The 21,670-nt window shown below is 34.5% G+C and overlaps 3 protein-coding genes and 1 non-coding gene across 4 annotated transcripts; 1 reads left to right on the forward strand and 3 right to left on the reverse strand.

Moving 5' to 3' along the window:
- The first annotated feature begins 393 nt into the window (after positions 1 to 393).
- Positions 394 to 465, forward strand: trnaw-cca (transfer RNA tryptophan (anticodon CCA)). The gene has a single exon. It is a non-coding gene; the product is annotated as a tRNA-Trp (tRNA).
- Positions 466 to 6,099: 5,634 nt separating this feature from the next.
- Positions 6,100 to 7,431, reverse strand: foxg1c (forkhead box G1c). Its single transcript, XM_056478591.1, has one exon. The coding sequence runs from the start codon at positions 7,265 to 7,267 to the stop codon at positions 6,131 to 6,133; it is 1,137 nt and encodes a 378-aa protein (XP_056334566.1). The 5' UTR covers positions 7,268 to 7,431; the 3' UTR covers positions 6,100 to 6,130.
- A 768-nt stretch (positions 7,432 to 8,199) lies between these two features.
- pglyrp5 (peptidoglycan recognition protein 5) lies at positions 8,200 to 11,209 on the reverse strand. Its single transcript, XM_056478638.1, is given in 5 exon segments — positions 8,200 to 8,869; positions 9,052 to 9,170; positions 10,658 to 10,850; positions 11,007 to 11,110; positions 11,112 to 11,209. Coding segments are annotated over 5 exon segments (696 nt in total). The 3' UTR covers positions 8,200 to 8,687.
- A 2,762-nt stretch (positions 11,210 to 13,971) lies between these two features.
- Positions 13,972 to 21,155, reverse strand: polr2i (RNA polymerase II subunit I). Its single transcript, XM_056478415.1, has 6 exons — positions 21,023 to 21,155; positions 20,884 to 20,938; positions 17,177 to 17,250; positions 15,090 to 15,164; positions 14,932 to 14,983; positions 13,972 to 14,311 (listed from the first exon to the last, which is right to left on the reverse strand). The coding sequence occupies exons 1-6, from the start codon at positions 21,082 to 21,084 to the stop codon at positions 14,249 to 14,251; spliced, it is 381 nt and encodes a 126-aa protein (XP_056334390.1). The 5' UTR covers positions 21,085 to 21,155; the 3' UTR covers positions 13,972 to 14,248.
- Between the last annotated feature and the right edge of the window lie 515 nt (positions 21,156 to 21,670).

Raw genomic sequence — 21,670 nt, forward strand, 5'->3', positions numbered from 1 at the left:
CTGTTTTGGGCCCCTAAATCACTAAATCTGCCCCTATTTGTAACATCTAGTTTTTATGAATAGGGTCCAACACTTAGCCCCCAACCTGGAGGACCAGGACAATTTAGTTTACCCAATTCACGCAATTCCGGGTTAACCTGCAAACTCCACAAAGAAATGCCAAATGACCCAACCGGGGTTGTGAGTCTTGCGACACATGTAAACATATGTTTTGACTTCAGATTAGAAGGTCGACCGTTCAAATCATGTCGAGGTAAAAAGCCATTTTTTTACAAGCTGTTTGAAGTGAGGCGATACAAGACGTGATTGAATTCAAATGCAGTCGAACATGCGTCATGGTTCACACTGTTTGTTTACTCCAGTGCTTAAATCATCCAATATAATTTGTGTCAGGACCTCGTGGCGCAACGGTAGCGCGTCTGACTCCAGATCAGAAGGTTGCGTGTTCAAATCACGTCGGGGTCAAAATCTTTAATCTTACCGTCTGTTGCAGAGCTGTGGGATGAATTTTCTAAACAATAGACGGCAGAATTAGTTATAGGATTCGACGCTCTCATAGGTCATATTTGGTTCCTGATCAGAGAGGATGATTATGTTGTAATACAAATAGTCTGAGGTATGGCTTTTTGTCATTGTATAACTGAGGTCTGATGATGTCCTAAAATGTACACCATACTATCTATCTATCTATCTATCTATCTATCTATCTATCTATCTATCTATCTATCTATCTATCTATCTATCTATCTATCTATCTGTCTGTCTGTCTGTCTGTCTGTCTGTCTGTCTGTCTGTCTGTCTGTCTGTCTGTCTGTACTGCAAGGCTAAATAAAACACATTCGACTTGCATTTGAACAACATGGAGTTAACATTAGTTTTTACCAATTTAAGTGGATCGAACATAAAACAGTTGGTTGTTTGCACACAAAAAATCTCAAGAAATGTGTTGTTTCAGCTCAATTTAAGTGTAATTTCAACTTTTATATACCAAAATAATTTTAAATTTCAGGGTCAAATGCATTGAGATATGTTTCCATTATTCAAATTAATAATAAACATAATTTAGAAGAATTGTAGTCTAAAATAGTTTACAGTAGCAGAATTTTTAATTTAATAATAACATTTTCTTGACTTAGATGGTGTGCATATGGGTTGTTAACTGAAAGCTTATACAATCTTATACATCATTTAACACAGGCTGAATTAAAGATGTAAAAAAAATAGTTTGAGATGTCATTGATTTTGATGGTGCAGCCAAAACACACTGTAAAACATGCAGGGTTTCACACAATTTTTTACCATTTTCCCAACACAAATTGTTTAACTTAATTGTCTTTACAAATTTAAGTGCATTGAACATAAAACAATTAAGTTGTCCCCAAAAAAACTCAATTATGTTTTGATTCAGCTCATTTTAAATAAGTAGTTTAAACAAGCAGCAAAAATATTTTTTGAGTGTATGCAGCCTTAGTAAGATGAGTTATGATTGAACAACAACCATTTTCTTCATTTCAGTATGAATCAGCTCTTTGAATGAATCAATTGAATGACTCAGTGACATTTACCGCCACCTTTCTTGTTCAGAGTCTTTCATTGAACATAAACAAAATATATTTTAAAATATGTTTGTTTCTTTGTATATCTGTGATGCACTTTTCGTTTAACTTAATATGGCTTTAAATTATTTTCTTTTGGGTTCTGAACCATTTTTAATGCGTGATACAGATATAGTTTATGAAAACAAATACTTTATTAACCAAATACTTTTACTTTAATAAAAGTTTAACAAGTTAAATGATAATATTTAATTCAAATTTATTTGAAAAAAAAATACTTAACTGATGACACTAAAATTACACAATATTTACAATAAAACTTTATACTTATTTAAAAAGTAATAAGAATAAATAATTTCTTATATTTATATTGTACATTTCTGGACACTCAAATCGCTTTACACATTTTTGGGGGAATCTCCTTATCCACCACCAGTGTTCAGCATCCACCTGGATGATGCGACGGCAGCCATATTGCACCAGACCGCACACCACACACCTGCTGATTGGTGGAGAGGAGACAGAGTGATGAAACCAATTATGATATGGGGATGGTTAGAAGGCCATGATGGACAGAGCCCAGTGGGCAAATTTGGCCAGGATGCCAGGATTAAACCCCTACTCTTTTTTCAAAGGACATCCTCGGATTTTTAACAACCACAGAGAGTCGGGACCTCGGTTTAACGTCTTATCTGAAAGATGGTGCTCACTGAGCAGTATAGAGTCCCCTTCACCATACTGGGGCGTTAGGACCCACATAGACCGCAGGTTGAATGCCCCCTGCTGGTCTCACTAACACCACTTTCAGAAGCAATCTAGCTTTCCCATGGTCTGCCATCTGACAGAGCGATCATGTAAGAGTTGCAGAGAGCTAGCTGCCGGCAAGTATCTATATAAAAAATGAAAACACAGTCGAGTAAACCAAATTTAAGAAATTTTAGTTTATTCTGAAGGTTTTAACAACTCACAAATAATTTATGTAAATTGTACTGAATGTGTTCGGAATTGGAAATGAACTGTGAATGGTTCAGAGAAAAGCCCCAGTTTATTAACACCCAAATTGCAGGATAATTACAAATTAATATCTAAACGTAACATATGACATTAAAAGTGAAACGTCAGAGATTCGCTGCAGACTGAGAGGAGGGCATGTGAGGTCTTTTTGAGACGGGTCATTTCTGTGTGCTGCAAGTCTGTTTCCTTGGTTCAAGGGCAACACTTTTCAGCAGCTCACTCAATTACCGCAGCTTGTTCAAATGTGAAAAACCACTTGTGTCTATTTGAAGTGGTGTAATCTGATGAAAGTGATTTTTATTTCTAGTGTGCTGTGGTCGAATCCTCTCTTTCTCTCTGAATTTCCTCTATCATCTCTTTTTATCTCCCCCCTCCTCAGCCTTTTGAAAGAGGAGATGCACTTCATTACTGAGCTCAGGCTGTGATCGCACTCCAGGGACAATTCATGAATGTGTGTGTGTGTGTGTGTATGTGAGAGAGAAAAAGAGGAGAAATTAGTGAAATAATATTGTTCAGTATTTTATGATTTTTATCTGTTTTAAGACCTGTTTAATTAATTTTGTTTTGTCATATGATTTAATACACTGAAACAAAAAATTTTTTTGCAAAATTGTTGCAAACAAGGGCGTCACGGTGGTGCAGTGGGTAGCATGATCGCCTCACAGCAAGAAGGTCACTGGTTTGAGTCCCGGCTGCACCAGTTGGCATTACTGTGTGGAGTTTGCATGTTTTCCCCGTGTTGGCATGGGTTTCCCCTGGGTGCTCCGGTTTCCCCCACAGTCTAAAGACATGTGCTATATGGGAATTGAATAAGCTAAATTGTCCGTAGTGTATGAATGTAAATGAGTGTGTATAGATGTTTCTCAGTACTGGGTTGCAGCTTAAAGGACATCCGCTGCGTAAAACATATGCTGAATAAGTTAGCAGTTCATTCCTCTGTGGCGACCCCTGATAAATATAGGGACTATTTCAAAGGAAAACTAATGAATGACGAATGAAATAAAATTTTTTACTTTTATAGGAACTGTTCAATGAAAGTTTTCAAAAGAAGTTCTTAATTACCTTTATTTTATATAGCAGTGCTATATAAAACTAAAAGTAATTAAAAAGTGAAAATATGTAAAAAGAAAGATTAAAAATAAAACTAAAAAACATAATTTTAGGTTTCATAAGAATGTTTTTGCTAAATGGAAATCATCGTTAAATTAACCTGCAGGTTTGATTCTTTAATTTCACAAATATGAACTAAACAAACCTGAAATTCTATATATTTTTTCTCCTTTTTGTTTTAAATTAAATTTAAAATGAGTGTAGCTGAATTTAATAATATTTATCAGGATATTTTATATACACATTTCGATTTATACATCCCTTTGTTCAATGAACAGCTCTTATAAAGTGTAAAACTAAACAGTTCTTTAGAATTAAACAAAGATTTCTGGAGTACATGTGGTAACACTTTATAATAACTACACACTATGAATCATCTGTTAAGCATTAGCAAATAGTGAATTCATTATCTGTTAAGCATTAACTCTACATTAATAGACATTAATAAGCAGTTTATAAATACAAATGCTGTATTCATAATGTGCTTAATGATTGTATTTTCATGTGTTGTTATTTATTAGTTGTTCATTACTAAATTCAGTATTGTGTTATTTACAAACCATTAGTATTTAAGAGTAGATGATGGCTTTTAGAATAATTCAGAATGAGTTAGTAAATGATTAATAAACTATTGAAATCAACATTTATATATTTTATTAATCATGCATATGGTAATGGTTACTATGCATGTTAATAAATGCTTTATTAATTCAACTTCATGCAGTTAATCTAAAGTGAGGACTATTTATGCTTTATAAATCCCTTACAATTAAAGGGTTAGCTATTATTATTACTGTAAAGTTTAAACATTGCTGAATAACAGGAGTGTCAAAATACAATTAGAAATAAATACAATTTTATAAAATTGGATAAAACAACAATATAATAATTTAACAATATCTTATAATATAACATTGTAATGTTATTCAGCGAAGTTTAAACTGTACAGTAATTTTATTTTAGATCAGATTGCAAAGATTGATTTTTCATTTGATACAGTTTCATTTGTGTGTCTTCAAACGAATAGAAATGAATAAAGTCGTTTATTTTTCTTTTAATTTCCTTTTCTGTTTCTTTTAACAATCCTTTAATTGCCATTTATAAGGGATTTATAAAGCATAAATAGTCCTCACTTTAGATTAGGTCACGAAACTGCATGAAGCTGACTTTATTAACATACAAATTAACTATTAGTATATGCCCAAATAATAAGATATATGAATGTTAATTTGAAGTTTATTATTAGTTTAATAGTTTATTTGAAGTTTATTTACTTACCCTTTCTGAATTATATCAAATAAGCACCAACTATTCTTAAATAATTAGTTTGTAAACAATGAAATCCTTAATTAAGTAATGAAAAAATGAATCATTAACAAAGTATGAAAATACAGTTAACAAGCACATTATAAATTAATCATTTAAAGAAACCATTTCCACTATAAAACGGTTGTTAAAAGTTATTCATGAAATCAACATCCTTTATTTTAACACCTGCCTGAATTTTAAACACTGAGAAATTTTCTTAATAAAACAATTAGTTCCAATGCACAACAAAAAAAGCTGTTCCTCCAAAATGTTTATTTCCTTTAATAAACGGATACATGTTTGGAAGAGAAAAAAAAATTGCAGGCCAAGACCTGCAGGCTGTGAAAAGCTATGAATTAGTCTTATATGAAATACCTGCTTCATATCAGATTATGTAAATGTCTGAGTGAATACTGAACAACATGTATATAGACATACCGAAAACACCGGACAGAAACATGCAGTAGAAGTTATTGTATGCATAAAGAAACACCACGAGTGGCCCTCATGATAGGAACAAAACATGACTGCTTCCTTCAATTTCCTCTTTTTAGAAGTGCTTTGTTTTTAGCTCAACATGTTCAGTTCATCTGTCATGTGTCTAAACGTTGGGTAACATTTTTCCAGTGCACATTATTGCATAAAAAATATATAAAGTACATCACATTTGTTTTGGCTAAACAATTGGTTTCACAGGAAATTAATTAAAAGGGTAGATCATCTAAAAATGTAAATTTACTCGCTATTTAGTCACCCTTGAGTGGATTTAATTTAAGAGTTTCTTTCCTCTGTTGAACACCAAAGATTTTTTAGAAGTCTAAAAATTTGTAACCATCGACTTCCATAGGAAAAATAAAAAGTCTTACAGGTTTCCAACATTTTTCAAAATATCTTCTTTTGTGTTTAACAGAAGAAAGAAACTCGCAAAGTTTAAAACAACTATAAAGGGTGAGTAAATGATGACAGAATTTTTATTTTTGGGTGAACTGTCCATTTAATAGATATAAAAAAACATATTGCACAATATAAATCAGTATTAATTCATAATATTAATAATAAATAATTGGAAAAATCTTACAAATATTATTATTTTTTTGAAACACTTTTTTTTCTTTAAATGCAGAACCACATATGTCAGCTGTTCAGTGCATGGAGCTGGCTGTGTTAAAATGAGGAAAATAACTGGGAATGTCTGTACAAAGTCCCCCGATGTATTCAGAAGAAGAAGAAGAGGGCTTTCCTGGAAAAAACTGTCCCGAAGGAGATGTTTTGGAGAGGTAAGATTCCTCCTGCGACCATGCCGACAGTCCCGCTGTGTGAGGCACCTGATGGGAGTAAAAGTAACTGGACTGGTTGGAGAGTAAATTAAAAGAGCAGGGCGCGGACAGAGGCAGAGGCACAGAGGCAGATGTGGAGAAGGAGGAGGAGGAGGTCATCTGTTCGCAGCCCATGCCGTAATAGGCGGCCTCTTGGCTGGACGGGAGAAGAAGCCTTTCTGTGGCGGGAGCGACGGAGCTGAAGTGACGCGCGCTCTGAGAGAGGACAGACGCGGCGTAGTTGCTGTGGTGCGCGGCCGCGGGGCTCGAGTGTCGGTGCTGGAGGGCCACGAACGGCGGGACCGGCCAGTAAAACGAGCCTGCGAACGCCAATCCAGCGGAGGCGGCGGTGGAAGACAGCCGGGCGCCTCTCTTCATGGCCAGTTTGGCTCTCGACGCGGCGGTGGATCGGCGCCGGAGTTTGCCGGTGGTCCCGCCGATGAACACATCGTCACTCGACGGGTCCAGCATCCAGTAGTTGCCCTTTCCCGGGTCGTCGTAGTGGCGCGGGACTTTAACGAAGCACTTGTTGAGGCTCAAGTTGTGTCGGATGGAGTTCTGCCAGCCCTGTCTGTTTTCCCGGTAGTACGGAAAGTTGCCCATGATGAACTCGTAGATGCCGTTGAGGGTTAGCCGCCGCTCCGGGCTCTGGCGGATGGCCATCATGATAAGCGCGTTATAACTGAACGGAGGCTTGTCGGGTTTACTCTTTTTCTCCGGCGCATCTGTTCCCTCACACTTTGGCTCTCCAACTCCGTCTTTTTTCTCGGGTCTAGTCGCTAATTCGTTGCGTTCCCGGACAGGTTTGTCTGCAGGCTGATGGCAGCGCGCGGGCGGCTTCACCGATCGAAAGCGCGGTGCTTCCTGCGCGTCGCTTCTCGCGCGTTCGTGTCGCAGCAATAAACTGCTGATGCTGAAAGACGACTTGTGGAAAAAACTCACGGGGGGCTTTAAGTCCTCCATGTTTAATTCAAACACGCTCCACCAGGACTTAAAAGTTCAAAAGTGGCAACAGAACCCCTATGAAGTGCCCTGTCATCCTTCGGAAACACTTGGTACAAACAAAACAAAGATGCGATAAGTTTCCCGCGCAGCCAATCTCTCTGACTGATCAATGAACTCGAAGGCTCAATTATAACACTTGGAAAGCCGGTGAAACTCAAGCCTCTCACCTGAGACCGCCCTTCTGTTTACACATTCATCTGACTGAGTGCCTGTCAGAAGCGACTGAGGCAAAAAAGACGTTACGCCAAGGAGTTCAGATATATGACAACACTCGGAGATGTGAGTAAACAAACAGCTTAGGGTGGACATGAACTCTAATCTCTGGAGGAATGCCCCTGGCGCCATATCATATAGGGTAGCTTGTGCATTCACTGAGCAAATTAACAAGCTACACTTTTACATGAAAAGAGGCGATGAAACATTTGCTTGAATGTGTCTGTTTTCTGTTTGCGATGTGCTTCAATCTTTGATATAGACTTGATATAGCAAGTCTGCTTGAGGTTAACGATGTCTATTCAAAACAAAGCCTGCGAAGCACCCTAAACGGAGGTAAGTTTAGTTTTAACATGTTAAAATGGATAGGACTATAGAGGAGTTGTTGCCTATATAGGCTAACATTAAACCAGATGACTTATTCATGAATTCAATAACGATTAAAAAAATAAAACCAAAATGGTTTCTTCAAAATTAGTTTTTGTCCTTTAATTTCTCTATTTTTCTATTTTCTATTGTAAAGTTGTGACTATCCTGCAGCTTATTTGGTTTAACCGATTTCGTTAAACCAATGGCCTTTGTCCTGATGTTCAACGTAAGTAAATAAAGGATCTGAAAATTATTTTACATTTTTATATAAAGTAACTGTACAAAATATCTACAAATAAATGGATTTCAATTAGTAAGTTACATATTATCAAGCAGTGCAAAGGCAGCTACACATACACATGCTACACACACCTTAAATAAATACTAAACAGACTTAAAGTAATTATATTTGTTAAAAATGATTAAATAAGACACATCAGGTAAATGACAAAGTAGAAGAGTCATATTAAATATGTTTAGACACAGAAAATCCCTGATTGAACTTCATATAAGAGGCACTGACACAGAATATCAACGCTATAGTCACTGCAACACAGACATTTTTTTGTGCATAAAATAAAATAATAACGACTTTAGAATTATAAATTCAGTCATAAAAGGTCCATGCTCTGAACAAGAGGAATCCTCTTCAATAACAACAACAATGATAATAATCCTATTTGATAAACATAATTTTTCTGTCCTCAGAACTGGTTCCAGTAATAATTCATTACTTTTTCACAGCTTTAAAACAGAAAGGATAGAGAATAAATAAACCTGTCACACACTTTCACATTCACAATTGCAATTGGTCTCTTAGTTTTGGTAAGACAGAGTATAAATTTTCCCCAGGGCAAGCAGTTTTTGCAACGTCTTTATGTCCCAGAAGCACAAAATTGGGTCGCACATGCCCAAGAAGCACTCCAATGTGCAGCAGTCTCAGCAGAGCAGACAGCGACGCAGAGCTTGGCAAATCAGCTACAGACAAACAGAAATTATAACACATTTTCTACATTATTTTAGTTCATTTGCATTTGCTCTCAAATATCAAAATTTATTATAAAGCACATTGAAATTCTTATGCATGTTGATTACTCTTTCCATTTACAAAATCTTATAATTGTAAACACCTCAGAATGTATAAAAATGAATGTTCTCACCATTGAAGTTGCCCATGAAGGCGATGCCGACAGAATAAACGTTGTGTTCCTTTGCATGAGCTCCTACAACCCCCCATCCTCGGCCTTCATACACAGTCCCATCTCCAGATATCAGAAAGCTAGAGAGAGAAAAAAGACAGAGTTAATCCACAGAGTACATCCTCTTGTGTTAGCTCAGTCTAAATTGGACAACTTGTTTTGTTTAAAAAAAGCAAAATGTATTTAAAATATATATTTTAAAAAGCACAAATCAAGAGGGTTTAAAAAACCTTTTATGGATTTTATTTAATATGAGAAACAAAAAAATGGCTTTTAAACTGTAATTAGCTTGATTGTTTTGTTTTGTTTAATATGATTGTATATTTGGTAATAAAGATCATAGCCTATAAATTATTAATGAAGTTTCCATTAGTAATGAAGTAAATCCAGTTTCTCTGGATTTAGATTTGAGTAAAATGTTTTTACATTTCATTTATTCTGTTAAGGTCTGATATACATTTTAAATTAAATAAAAATATTGTAATTTAGAACTTTTTTCTGTAAATTATAATTTGTCAGAATTACAATTATTTTAATTTGTAACTGAAATCAGGTTTATTGCACTAAATATTGCTTTTTTAACTTGTAAAAATGAAAAAAAGGTAGGCTAATCTGTAAATGTGAATAGACTGAAACGATGGCACATTTTTTGGTAACCTATTTCAAATTTGTAAAACGGTGCAGCTTCATGGCCAGGGGGGTTCGATGGTTCGAAAGACCCACCCCTTCACTGACAAAGTCCATAATTTGGCCCCTTTGTGAGCACATTGTCCCATTTTTGACTGCTATGCCAACATAAATTGTGAAAATAACCAATAGAAGAAGGCTTTAGGACGAATTTCATTTTTAATTATTCAAATGGCCAAATTCTGACAGTAAAGTTGAATGAGCTGTCCAGTTTATTTGCCTATTCTGTTACAGTTGTTAATTCAAAATAAGTTTTAACAGATTGCTAATTGTTTTTTTATGATGGATGATGATAAAGTTGAAATTTAAAAGAAAGTATTTTTTCATATTTCTTTTTTAATACTTATCTTACTACATTATTTTAAAACTGTAATAACTTTAAATGCACATTTGTAAATATTTTGTAATAAAATAGTATGGTGAGCAATTTGACAAAATTGTAGGAAATATTTTGGTACATCAAAAAGTGTGGTTCGACAACATCGGACAAGCTAATCCAGCAAAGATTTGTAAATACTACTTAAATGCAGCATTTAAACCTCATAATTGAATAGAAAATTAGGCAAAAAACTCCAAAAAGGTTCAGTTTTGAGAAAAAAACTATCCCCTCCAATTTGCGGCCTGTGAAAAACAATTGAAGTGATAATACTTTTAACTTAGTACACCTAGGTCATGATCTGTTTATTGTTTATATAACATTTAAGACAATAGATTATAGCCCACTGATTCTGAATTAAACACAGTTCATCTCATATTCAGCAAAATAATTAACACTTAAAGTAACCGAGGTGTTAGCCTATAGCTGTAAACGTTTGCATATGTCCTTTAACCGTGAGATAAGGTTTGGTCAGACGTTAAAAGTAATGTTATATTATCTTACTTGTAACCGATATCGTCGAAATCCCGCTCCTGCATGTGCATGCGCTGAATGTGAGCGAGCTCGGAGACGCTTTCTCGCGGGTGCGCGCAGAACCGAAGGGCGGTGTGGTGAACGATCACTGTGTGCGCGGGACTCTCCATCTCTGTCATTTCCCGAGGCTGCACGGCGCCCCATCCACGACGACTCACTATATCTGTTGCAAAATAACAATAAGATAGCTTAAACTCACTGTGTCTGTTGCAAAATAGCAATAGGATCACTTAAACTCAATATGTCTTTTGCAAAATAACAATTTGATCACTTAAACGTGCCATAAATAATAAAATCTTTTGTGGACCGGGTCTCTCACCTGCGTTTTTGTCCACGGTGTTTGTGTATCCGTCCATATCAGCGACAAACTTTTCGTTCCCTGTCTGCTCCAACATGACTAAACTGACAGGTTTATTAACTGAATGACAGGGAGGGACAACAAACGTGAACTTCCGCGTACTTTCCAGTCTCGTGCAGAAATTCAGCTCCTGTGTACAGGAAGATGAAGAAACTGTGCTGCATGGGCTTTTTATAAACGACAAATTGACAATAGAAATGCAAGTGTGGATATTTTACCATCGTAAAAATAACAGAAGTCACAGACTGGCAGCGTTGCTTAATTCCCAGATATTGTGTTAATGGCTGAAATAATTGCACAATCGCTTTTAAGTACGGTGAGGAAAGTCGAAATTGTCATCAGAATAGTCTTGTTTATTCACCCACCATCATCACAGACTAGTTTCAAACTTCCTTGACTTTCTTTTCCCTCAGAAAACAAAATATTCATAAGATAAATGAGTTTTTGTTACCACAGACTAAAAAAAAGAGGATGACATTGACGCGCATGAAATACAGTAAGAAATGAATGCGCATAATGGAAATTTGACGCACATGATGCACATGAAAAACTGCATGTGGAGAAACTCAGGATTTAAGACGGAATCATTAGTAGATAATCTGGATAATTGAAACGATTTTGTTCTCTAAATAAAACTGGTAATGCTTTTTTATTAATATTAGGGAAATTAATGTTAACTAAATATCACCGGCTCCTTAACTTACTTAGCATTAAATATCTATGAATTTATTGTATAATTTTGTTGAAACATAATCAATGTTTATTTTCAATAAAGAAAATATATCTTGCCATTTTAACACCTACTCGCCAACTGAAACTCTCACAAGAATATAGTGCATTAGTGTATGATACAGCCCCCCCCCCCCCCATTTGTCTATCCTATAGATTTTTTTAAAATTAGTATCAGTTAAAGCCTTTTAATCTATGAACCAAGCAACCGACCCATGTTCAGTTTGAAATTGCAATATTACAAATGTTTGTAATTTGTTCACAGCAAAAAAACAAGACTATAAGATAAACAAAGACTGACTTGACAGCTTTAGTAAGAGAAATAGTGAAGCATTGCGAGTGACATAAACATAAAAAATAAACAGAAAATGTAAAGTTTGAGTAAAATGTCTCTAAACATTAATGTCTGATAATATTTCTTCTTAAAAAAAGATTTTTTTTTAGATCACTGAACATTACAATTTGTCAGAAAAACAAATGGTTTTAATTAATGTGATTGAAAAAATCAAGGGGAGACCGCCAAATACTGACTTTATTACTCTTTTGAAATGAAATTATTGATATTGTGTCGTCTATAAATGATACAAACATGAGAACAATCGAAACTTTTTAAATTATTATTTTTTTATTCAGATATTTTTTTCAAATGTTTTATTTATATACACAACTCATAAAAACTGAGCATTTCCAAGTGGTTTCATATGTTTTTCACGACAGCTGTTTATATATTTAGCTTTCCTGCAGCAATTTTCTGATCGGCAGAATTACTAGACCAGTTTTTCTGCACAATTTTAACTATTAAACATGATTGTTTTTGAAAGAATCGTACATTAATGCTAACAGATGGGATTGAAAGAATGAACAACCTCTGAGCTCCCAATGGGTGTTTTTAAAGGTTAATCAGTTATTGTTAAAAATCCCCCCATACACTCTCCTCATAACTTACACTACCTATAAACACCGCATTATTAATAATTTAATATTTGCACAATTAAAATTGCACTTATTCATCACACCATGTTGCATTAATTCATTTTGAATTGTACACACCCATTGTATACATTATCTATCTTCATACCTCTGATTATTAATAGCAACCTGTACATACATATTCATCTGTTGTAAATCTCTGATAATAGTTTATACAACCTGTATATAATGTTCATAGTACATCCATCTCTAAATATCACCATAGATTTTCTATAATTGCATTTTATAACTTATACCTGTATCCCACACTTGCTGCTGTTACACTTCTGATTAGACCTAAACTGCATTTCGTTCTCTTGTACATGTGTAATGACAATAAAGTTGAATCAAATCATCTAATCTAAAACAGTTGTGCTATATAAAATAGATCTAGAGCATATTAAGGTTTGCATGTACACCAACAATACAGACTGAAAACTGCTTTGGAATATCATATACAAGTAAAGGAAGAGATTTGGTTTGTCAGCAAAACCAACCTGTGATCACTCTAATCCACTCCAGGTTTCTCATTTTTATTCTGCTCAGGCAAATAAGAGAAGCCTCCATACTAAAGCTGCACTTGGGGGAAGAAAATATGACTGCAATTTTTTTTATGAGGTTATAAAAATTTCAGTTAGAAGTTTAATAATAATCTCCACATTCGCTGGGAAGCACATCTATTTGTGTATACATGACCAATAGTTATTCATACCAATAATAATAATAATAATAATAATAATAATAATAAAAGAAATTAAATTACATTTGTTTGTAGATTTTTGTGTTTAAATTAGCAGTGCCATGTTTCAACTTAAAACATGCTTCATGTATTATTGATAAATTAGAATTGCAGCCCATATAATAATTTCATTCTTGCACAAAAGCCCATCACAATTTCAATTGACCGTGTAGCCGTAATGCAGCCAAGCAGAAAACAAAGACTCTCTTTAAAGGGACAGATGACAAAAAAATGAACATTTACTCACCCTCTTGTGGTTCAAAACCTTCGGAGTTTCTCTATTTTGTTAAACACAAAGGAAGATATTTTGAAGCTGAAATCTTACAACCACTAACTTCCATAGTATGACAATCAAATGCTATGGAAGTTAAGGCTTTCCAGCATTCTTCAAAATATCTTCTTTTAGAAACTCTGTATGAATTATCACTTTAATCCAAAAGCCTGAAATCTCAAAAGTGGAGCATTTCAAAATGAAAACTCAGTTTATCATTCATGTTTTGTGATCTTTTATTACAAAGCTTTTTAAAAAAATACAGAAGAAATAAAAACTATCAACACTTCTCTGGAGTCTCTAGATGCGGGCTGATTTTTGTCTCTCGAACTTAATTTCAAACTCCAGTTTCTTTACAAATGCCCCAGTGATCTACAGTCAGGTCACTTGACAAGATACATCCGCTGGACAACAACAAATGTCCTCTAAACTGACAAACAGTGGACCGCGGACTCCAGAACACCTCATTTCTCATCATTCATGAATCCATCCTCCTCATTCTGTCCATCTGTGGCCACAGTGTGGGGCAGTGCAGACATAGTAGAGCCTCATGGCATCCTGCATTCAGTAAACAAAAATACTGTAATTACTGCAGTAATTAAAATCACATGTAGGGCTTAAAAGTGTTAACGTTTCTTCTCACCAGTGTCAGTATATTGCGCACAACTTCCTCAGTTTGAAATAAAGCACAGAAGATGTAATGCGTTAAAGGCGCAACTTGAATGCGAGCCCTATACTGACACTGAGGAGAAGAAACTGTTAAAATTAAGTCTTTATTTTTGTTTTATGTGCGCACAAAAGTCTTCTCATAGCTAGATAATATTTCGATTGAACCTTGAAGTAATATGGTCTGTTTTGAGGATTTCTTTGTACTTGTCTGTCTATGGAGAATGAAGAAGCTCTCAGATTTGACCTAAAATATATTAATTTGTGCTCTAAAGATGGACAAAGATCTCAGAGGTTTGGAACGAGACGAGGGTGAGTAATTAATAACAATTTTAATTTGGGGTGAACTAATCTTTTAATTTCAGAAATAATCAAATATCGGGAATTTCTGCTATTACACAATTTTAACGCAAGTAACATAGAACAAATAAAGTTCGAGCTACTGTTAGTTGTGGAAACATCAGTTCATCAAACAGTAATTAAGAAAACAGGAGTAGATTGTGAGTCTTCACCTCAGCCTTCATGCTGTGAGACTGGAAGAACACCGCCTCCTTGTGGCCACATCTGAAAACACAGAATCATTATAACATCAGCTTTAGTGAAAGTTTATGGGAGATTCACTAATATCATTATTAATATAAGTCTATATCAAGACACATTAGGAACACACTTTGGGCACGGGTGGTCCTCTGTTCGAGGGAGTGTTGGATCCTGGGCCACGTCAGCAATAATCTGAGTGAGTTCACTGGGAGAGAAGAGAAAAATTAGAGAAGTCTAGAAAATTACATTCAAGAAACTCTTCAACCAACAAACATCATATAATAATAATCCAGTCAGAGTTCAGTGTTGCGGGAGGTAGAATATTTCAGCCTTGAATAGGTTTTTTTGTGCACTTGCCGTTCATTTTATCCCCCAGTAGGGCTGAGATGATAATACTTATCAATATTTTTTTTTCTTTTTTGTTAGATAGGGATTGGTAAATTTAACTCACAACAATACAGTTTGTTGCTTCTGATATAAAAAATAAATAAATAAAAAAAACACTCAGCTGCTTTCAACTATATTCTAAAATGAACCCTTTTGCTTCAATTCAAACAAGGTTACAAATCATCATATTACTCATATAATTCTCATAATCTCATTCATTCATTCATTCATTTTCTTTTCGGTTTAGTCCCTTTATTAATCTGGGGTCCCCACAGCGGAATGAACCGCCAACTTATCCAGCACGTTTTACGCAGCGGATGCCCGTCCAGCTGCAACCCATCACTGGGAAACACCCACACACTCCCATTCAACACATACACACCACAGACAATTTAGCCTACCCAATTCACCTACAGCATATCACCACCTTAGAATTATAAGGTTTTATCTGACATTTTTGTCAAAATTGAGTTATTTACATATTCTTATTAATTGACAACTTATTTACATGTTGTGATGTTTGTTTATGAGTTGTTTACATTTTAAGACATTTTATTTAAAAAGCAAAAACGGTTTATCTACAAAGTTGAACTCTAGCTTGGCTCTATAAGGTTGATCCGCAATTTTAATGCACGCATGAGGACCAATCAGGATCAGCTTTCTTTGTCTGTTCTATTGACAGCAGGAAAGACCAGAAAGACAAAATCACACAAAATCAGTCGGCATACCGCACCACACAAAACTGAGAAGTGTGTATATGTGATGATTTAGAAGCATTTTTTGACATTGAGGTGAAATGTAAATTTTTACATTGTTGAAAAAGAAATGAATATTAAAACATATTTTTATTTGTGTATATATGGTGAAACACTTTTTCTGTGTTTATTAAACTCATTTACTCATTGTAGGTTTTCTTTTAAATTCTTTACATTTAATATTAAGCCTTGAAGGGCAAATACTTAAGTTATTTCATAGGGCATATAATTCAATAAATATAATTCAATAATTCATATAAAGCATAAAATTTTATACATATTAACATATTAATTAGATAAAATTAACATCTGCACTGGACAAAATCTTTAGCACAGCCTTGTATGCTTAATTTAAACAAGAAAAAAAATTCATACTAAAAAAATTAAATAAACATAGTAGAAAGCAAAAATGTCAATGTCTCAAGCATCAACATATTGTTACACCAAATTATATATTTTTTTGTTGTATTTCTTGAAAAGTATAACTTCAGTGAATGATCTGCCAGATAGAACCTTATAATTCCAAGTGGAAAATGCCTTTTCAGGATAAGAAGGTTCTATCTGCATTTACCGTGTTTTTTTTACTCCAATTTGCAAATGTAAGAGAACTTTGATAATTCATAATTAGAGTACATTTAGGGTCTCTGTCATGTTAATGTATGAAAGAGAACTGTTACACACATATTGCTTGCTATATGGAATGCAAAAACTCACTATCTCAAAATCATGTAGAACGCAGATAGAACCTTATAATTCCAAGGTGACGATATGTCTTTGGACTGTGGGGGAAACCGGAGCACCCAGAGGAAACCCAATCCAACACGGGGAGAACATGCAAACTCCACACAGAAATGCCAAGTGACCCAGCTGAGGCTCAAACAAGCGCCCTTCTTGCTGTGAGGTGACAGCCCTACCCACTGCGCCACCCCATAGTCTCATCATAATAATCATAAATTAACAGCTTTTTTTGACCGAAAACTGTCACCAGTACGAAACAAAGCATCAATAGATTGGAGTATAGACTGTTACCTCAATCTAGTGAATCACCAACTCTGAATAAATCAAAGACACTTACTCAACCTCATGGGTGATTTTGTTGACATAGATGCAGCTGTTGTCGGCTTCCTGCTGATAGTCACAGTTTCTGCACTGAAAACATACAAATAAATGAAAGCCTGTACTGTCAAGTAAGAACCTCCTATTTCAGACTAGGACTGGGCGATATGGCAAAAATGCAATCTCAATAATTATTTTCCAAATTGAACTATAATGATATATATTTTGATATTAGTTGTTCATGCTTCCAGATTTAAAAGAGAACCCTAACCATGACTGAAGCCATAAAAATTAGAGGGTCCATTAAATAGTATAACGCATTTTCAGCTGATACATTTTCGGTGGCCATAAATTCAGTACATTTCCAATATCAACAGACTTTTATATTCCCATTGTTGCACATTTGGTGATTAGCTCTTGGATCAATGTAGAAAAAAAAGTCCAGAGCTTATCATTGCAAGGGCGTAGATTTGGCATGGATGGAGGGGATGTGTCCCCACCAATATCCAGCAATTACTGAAATGTCCCCACCAATAATTTAATCACCTTCAAAATAAAATAATTCTCCGTCAACCCTTTGTAACCGCAACATGCAGAAAGGATCAAAACACACATAAAGACAGTGTGATTCAGTGATTCAGTGATCAGTCTGGGCCTATTTATGCTGTTAATGACAGCTGTAATTACATTTGAATGTGGGAAGAGCCAAAACAAAGAATTTTCCCAGTCCTCCTTTGCTGTACATAGTTGCACAAGAAGCAACTTTTCAAAGAGTCAGGTTTTTAAAGACAAGATCAATTGGTTCACCATAATAATATTAACCAAGGCTGTGCAATTATTCGAAATTCAGTTTTGATTTTGACGATTTTTCATGATTATGAAAAATATTAATCGGGATAAAATAATTAAATTGCATTACATGACTCCTTAAATTTCTACATTCATACATTCTCAATGCCAGACTTTTGCAGCATGGGATGCGTTTCATTAATTGTTAATGAACAAATTTGTATTATTAAGTATTTTAATACTTTATTTATGTTTTTAAAAGCATGAAGGAGAATTTGTGCTGTTCTATGTATGCGCTATGGATGTATGTCCCCACCAATGTCAAGAGCAAATCTACACCCTTGAATCATTGTAATTGACATAAATGATCGCGATACGATATCATTTATCGGCCCAGCCCCATTTCAAACTCTGTTAAGCCCCTCCCTTTAAATGAATAGTTCACGCAAATATGAAAATTCTGTCACCATTTACTCACCTGTCGGGAGTATCATTTTGCAAAGGAAGATTTTATGAAGCATGTTGGAAACTGGCAGCCATTGACTTACATGATATTTGTTTTTCTTCCGACTATGAGAGTCTAGCTTGTAAAGTTCGTTTACGTTGGTATTAAAGTTGGTTTTAAATTCACACATTTAGACATTTACCTTCTTATTATAATTGCAGAAAAGTATCCTTTGCTAATTCTAAATAGAGAAATCATATTAGCAGCCAGGGATGGGCAGTATATATGATACATGTATTTTAAATACATATTTTGAAATAGTAGTATTAGATAGGGTTTATGAAAATTGGTTAATATTTAGTATCAAAATAATTTAGTGTCTTGTATTTTTAAAATACTGTAAAATACTTCATAAGAAGTCTACACGATGACATCATAATAACGTGGCTTCTAATTGGTGCTCTTATTGCCAAGGCTTGAAATCAGACTAGAAAATGTATTAATATTGAAGAAGTTGATCAATGCTTGAAGTACGAAGGGAAATTATGCATCACATATAAAGAAAGTAACAGATATATAGCAGGGGTAGATTCGGGAGCAAGTCAACTTAAGAGAGGAAAATAAGACAAACAACAAAGTCTCAAAGTTGTGATAACAGTGAAAACTTCATTGGCTTTTCTAAATATTTTCCAAATGATGTCAAACAGATCAAGGAAATTTTCACAGTATGTCTGATAATATTTTTTCTTCTGGAGAAAGTCTTATTTGTTTTATTTTGGCTAGAATAAAAGCAGTTTTTAATTAAAAAAAAAATTAAGGTCAAAATTATTAGCCTTGAAAAATATCTAGTAAAATATTATGTACTGTCATCATGGCAAAGATAAAAGAAATCAGCTATTAGAAATGAGTTATTAAAACTATTGTTTAGAAATGTGCTGAAAAAAATCTCTCCGTTAAACAGAAATTGGGGGGAAAAAAAATCAACAGGAGGGCTAATAATTCAGGGGGGCTAATAATGCTGATTTAAACTGTGTGTGTGTGTGTGTGTGTGTGTATGTATATATATTTTTTTCTTCTTTTTAATAAATATAACAATATTTAATAATACTCCAAATCCAATCTACAGACTGGTCAAAAACTACCAACTCAGGTTTTATAGCAGCAAAATCTTAGCTAATTATTAACATATTGTGTTTTATATTGTGTATTGAAGAGTACAATTGCAAAAAAATAAAATTTATTGAAAAAAAATGACTAAAACTGGAGATTTTACTAGTTCTCAGAAATCGTTATTTTTACATTGAGTATTGCAGATTTCAATTGCAAATATTTTGAAAAATAAAACTTTTGAGATGGCAGTTTTCACAATCAATAGATATAGTACAGAATCCAACTCTCATCTGTATTAAATGGTTTTTACAGTGATTAAAGAGATCATCTTCAAGACAGGACTTTCTGTCTGAAATTTGTACAAAATCTATGCTAAAATCAAAGAGAAACACAAGTTACATTTTTATGAACACCTCCTCATGTACAGTAGAGGTGAATGAGGTGCAGAGAAGCTGATTTAGACTTACTAAGAGAAAAGCTGTTATCAATCATAGTTTACATCCCTAAGTCAGTTTAATGCTGAAGGGATTGATCCAATAAGCCTATTGATAGAAGGTTTGTGAAAAAATGTCATGCTCCCTTGTAAAAGTATTTTGTAGTATTTTCAAAATACAGTATTTTATTTTGATACTTGTGGCTGCTGTATTTTGTAGTTTATTTTGATTCATGTAAAACTGAGGCATTAGATGTTTTATTTTAAAATACATTTAAATGTATTTTTGCCCAACCCTGTTAGCAGCCAATAAATAGTGCTAGTGTTGTTTTGAAGCCATATGAAGTTATTTGGATATGTGATTTCAGGCCGAATACTCAGAAGTTGTCACTGTTAAAAAATGAACGAATATATGAAAATAAAAACAACTTTACCTCAATGTTTTTTTAACGGTGTCAATTTCCAGTTCTAAGTGAACTATGCCTTTAATTAACAGGTTCGTTTCTGTTTATTATTAATCATATGCATATTTGACCACAATTAATAGACTGAGGTACACTTGGTTTTACATTTGCACAATCAGAGTTTCTCTTTAACAATATCATTTCAGAAAAGTATGCTTTGCAAATCCTAAATAGGGAAATTATATTAGCAGCCAATGACTAGCAAAGTTCAACATTGCTCACTGGCAATTAAATGGTGCTAATGTTGTTTTGAAGTCATAATTGTATCCGATTTCAGAATGAATATTCAAAGTGGCGTTGTAGACAATATAGGGACTATGTCAAAAGATGTCACTGTTCAAAAATGAATGAATGTGCGAATATAAAACCAACTTTAACTCAATAATTAATAGATGTAATAGTAGTCATTCTTTGTAAATGGTATAACATTTACGAATACATAATACACAAAATCAACAATATTAACATAATAAAAAATTACTTACAGCATAGAGCAGAATGCGGTTTTCTTTATCTTCTTTGGGATACAGCATGTTATTACTGGGAAGAGGCAGATATTGACATCAAAACAAACATCACATCAGTATCATACTTGCTCTCACCACCAAACTCATTTCAACTCACCATTCCTGACAGAACCTGATGCCCACGAAACCAGGTTCATAGTTTCCACCCTCCAATTCCATAGTTTTGTTTACTGAAACTCTTTAATAAAAGCTTAAGAGCTGACAACGAGGACTAATCCTTCTACACTCCGTTGAAATGACTGGAAATAATGTGTGCGCATGCGCAGTCTCTGTAAGTGCTCTGCAGAAAACTTACAGCGCCTTCCAGTGGCGGAGGACAAAAACTTTCACGCAAAAAGGGATTTAGATTTTCATTTATCATGAGGCATGCTGTATCATTTGAATACATTTCATTATTATTAATGAGCACTACATTAACTTACACTGCAATACAATACAATAGCACTACAATAATTTTAATTCAAATGAACGCTATAGGGCGATACGGTGGCTCAGTGGTTAGCACGTTAGTCGTTTCACAGCAAGAAGCTAGGTGACTAATTCGAGTCCTGGCTGGGTCAGTTGGCATTTTTGTGTGGAGTTTGCATGTTCTCCCCATGTTGGCGTGGGTTTCCTCTGGGTGCTCCGGTTTCCCTGACAAGTCCAAAGATATGTGCTATTGGTGAATTGAATAAACAAGGGCCGTAGGCAATATAGTGGCTCAGAGGTTAGCACTGTTGCCTTACAGCAAGAAGGTGACTGGTTT

The sequence above is a fragment of the Danio aesculapii genome, chromosome 18 (assembly GCF_903798145.1).
Source record: "Danio aesculapii chromosome 18, fDanAes4.1, whole genome shotgun sequence".
NCBI lineage: Eukaryota > Metazoa > Chordata > Actinopteri > Cypriniformes > Danionidae > Danio > Danio aesculapii.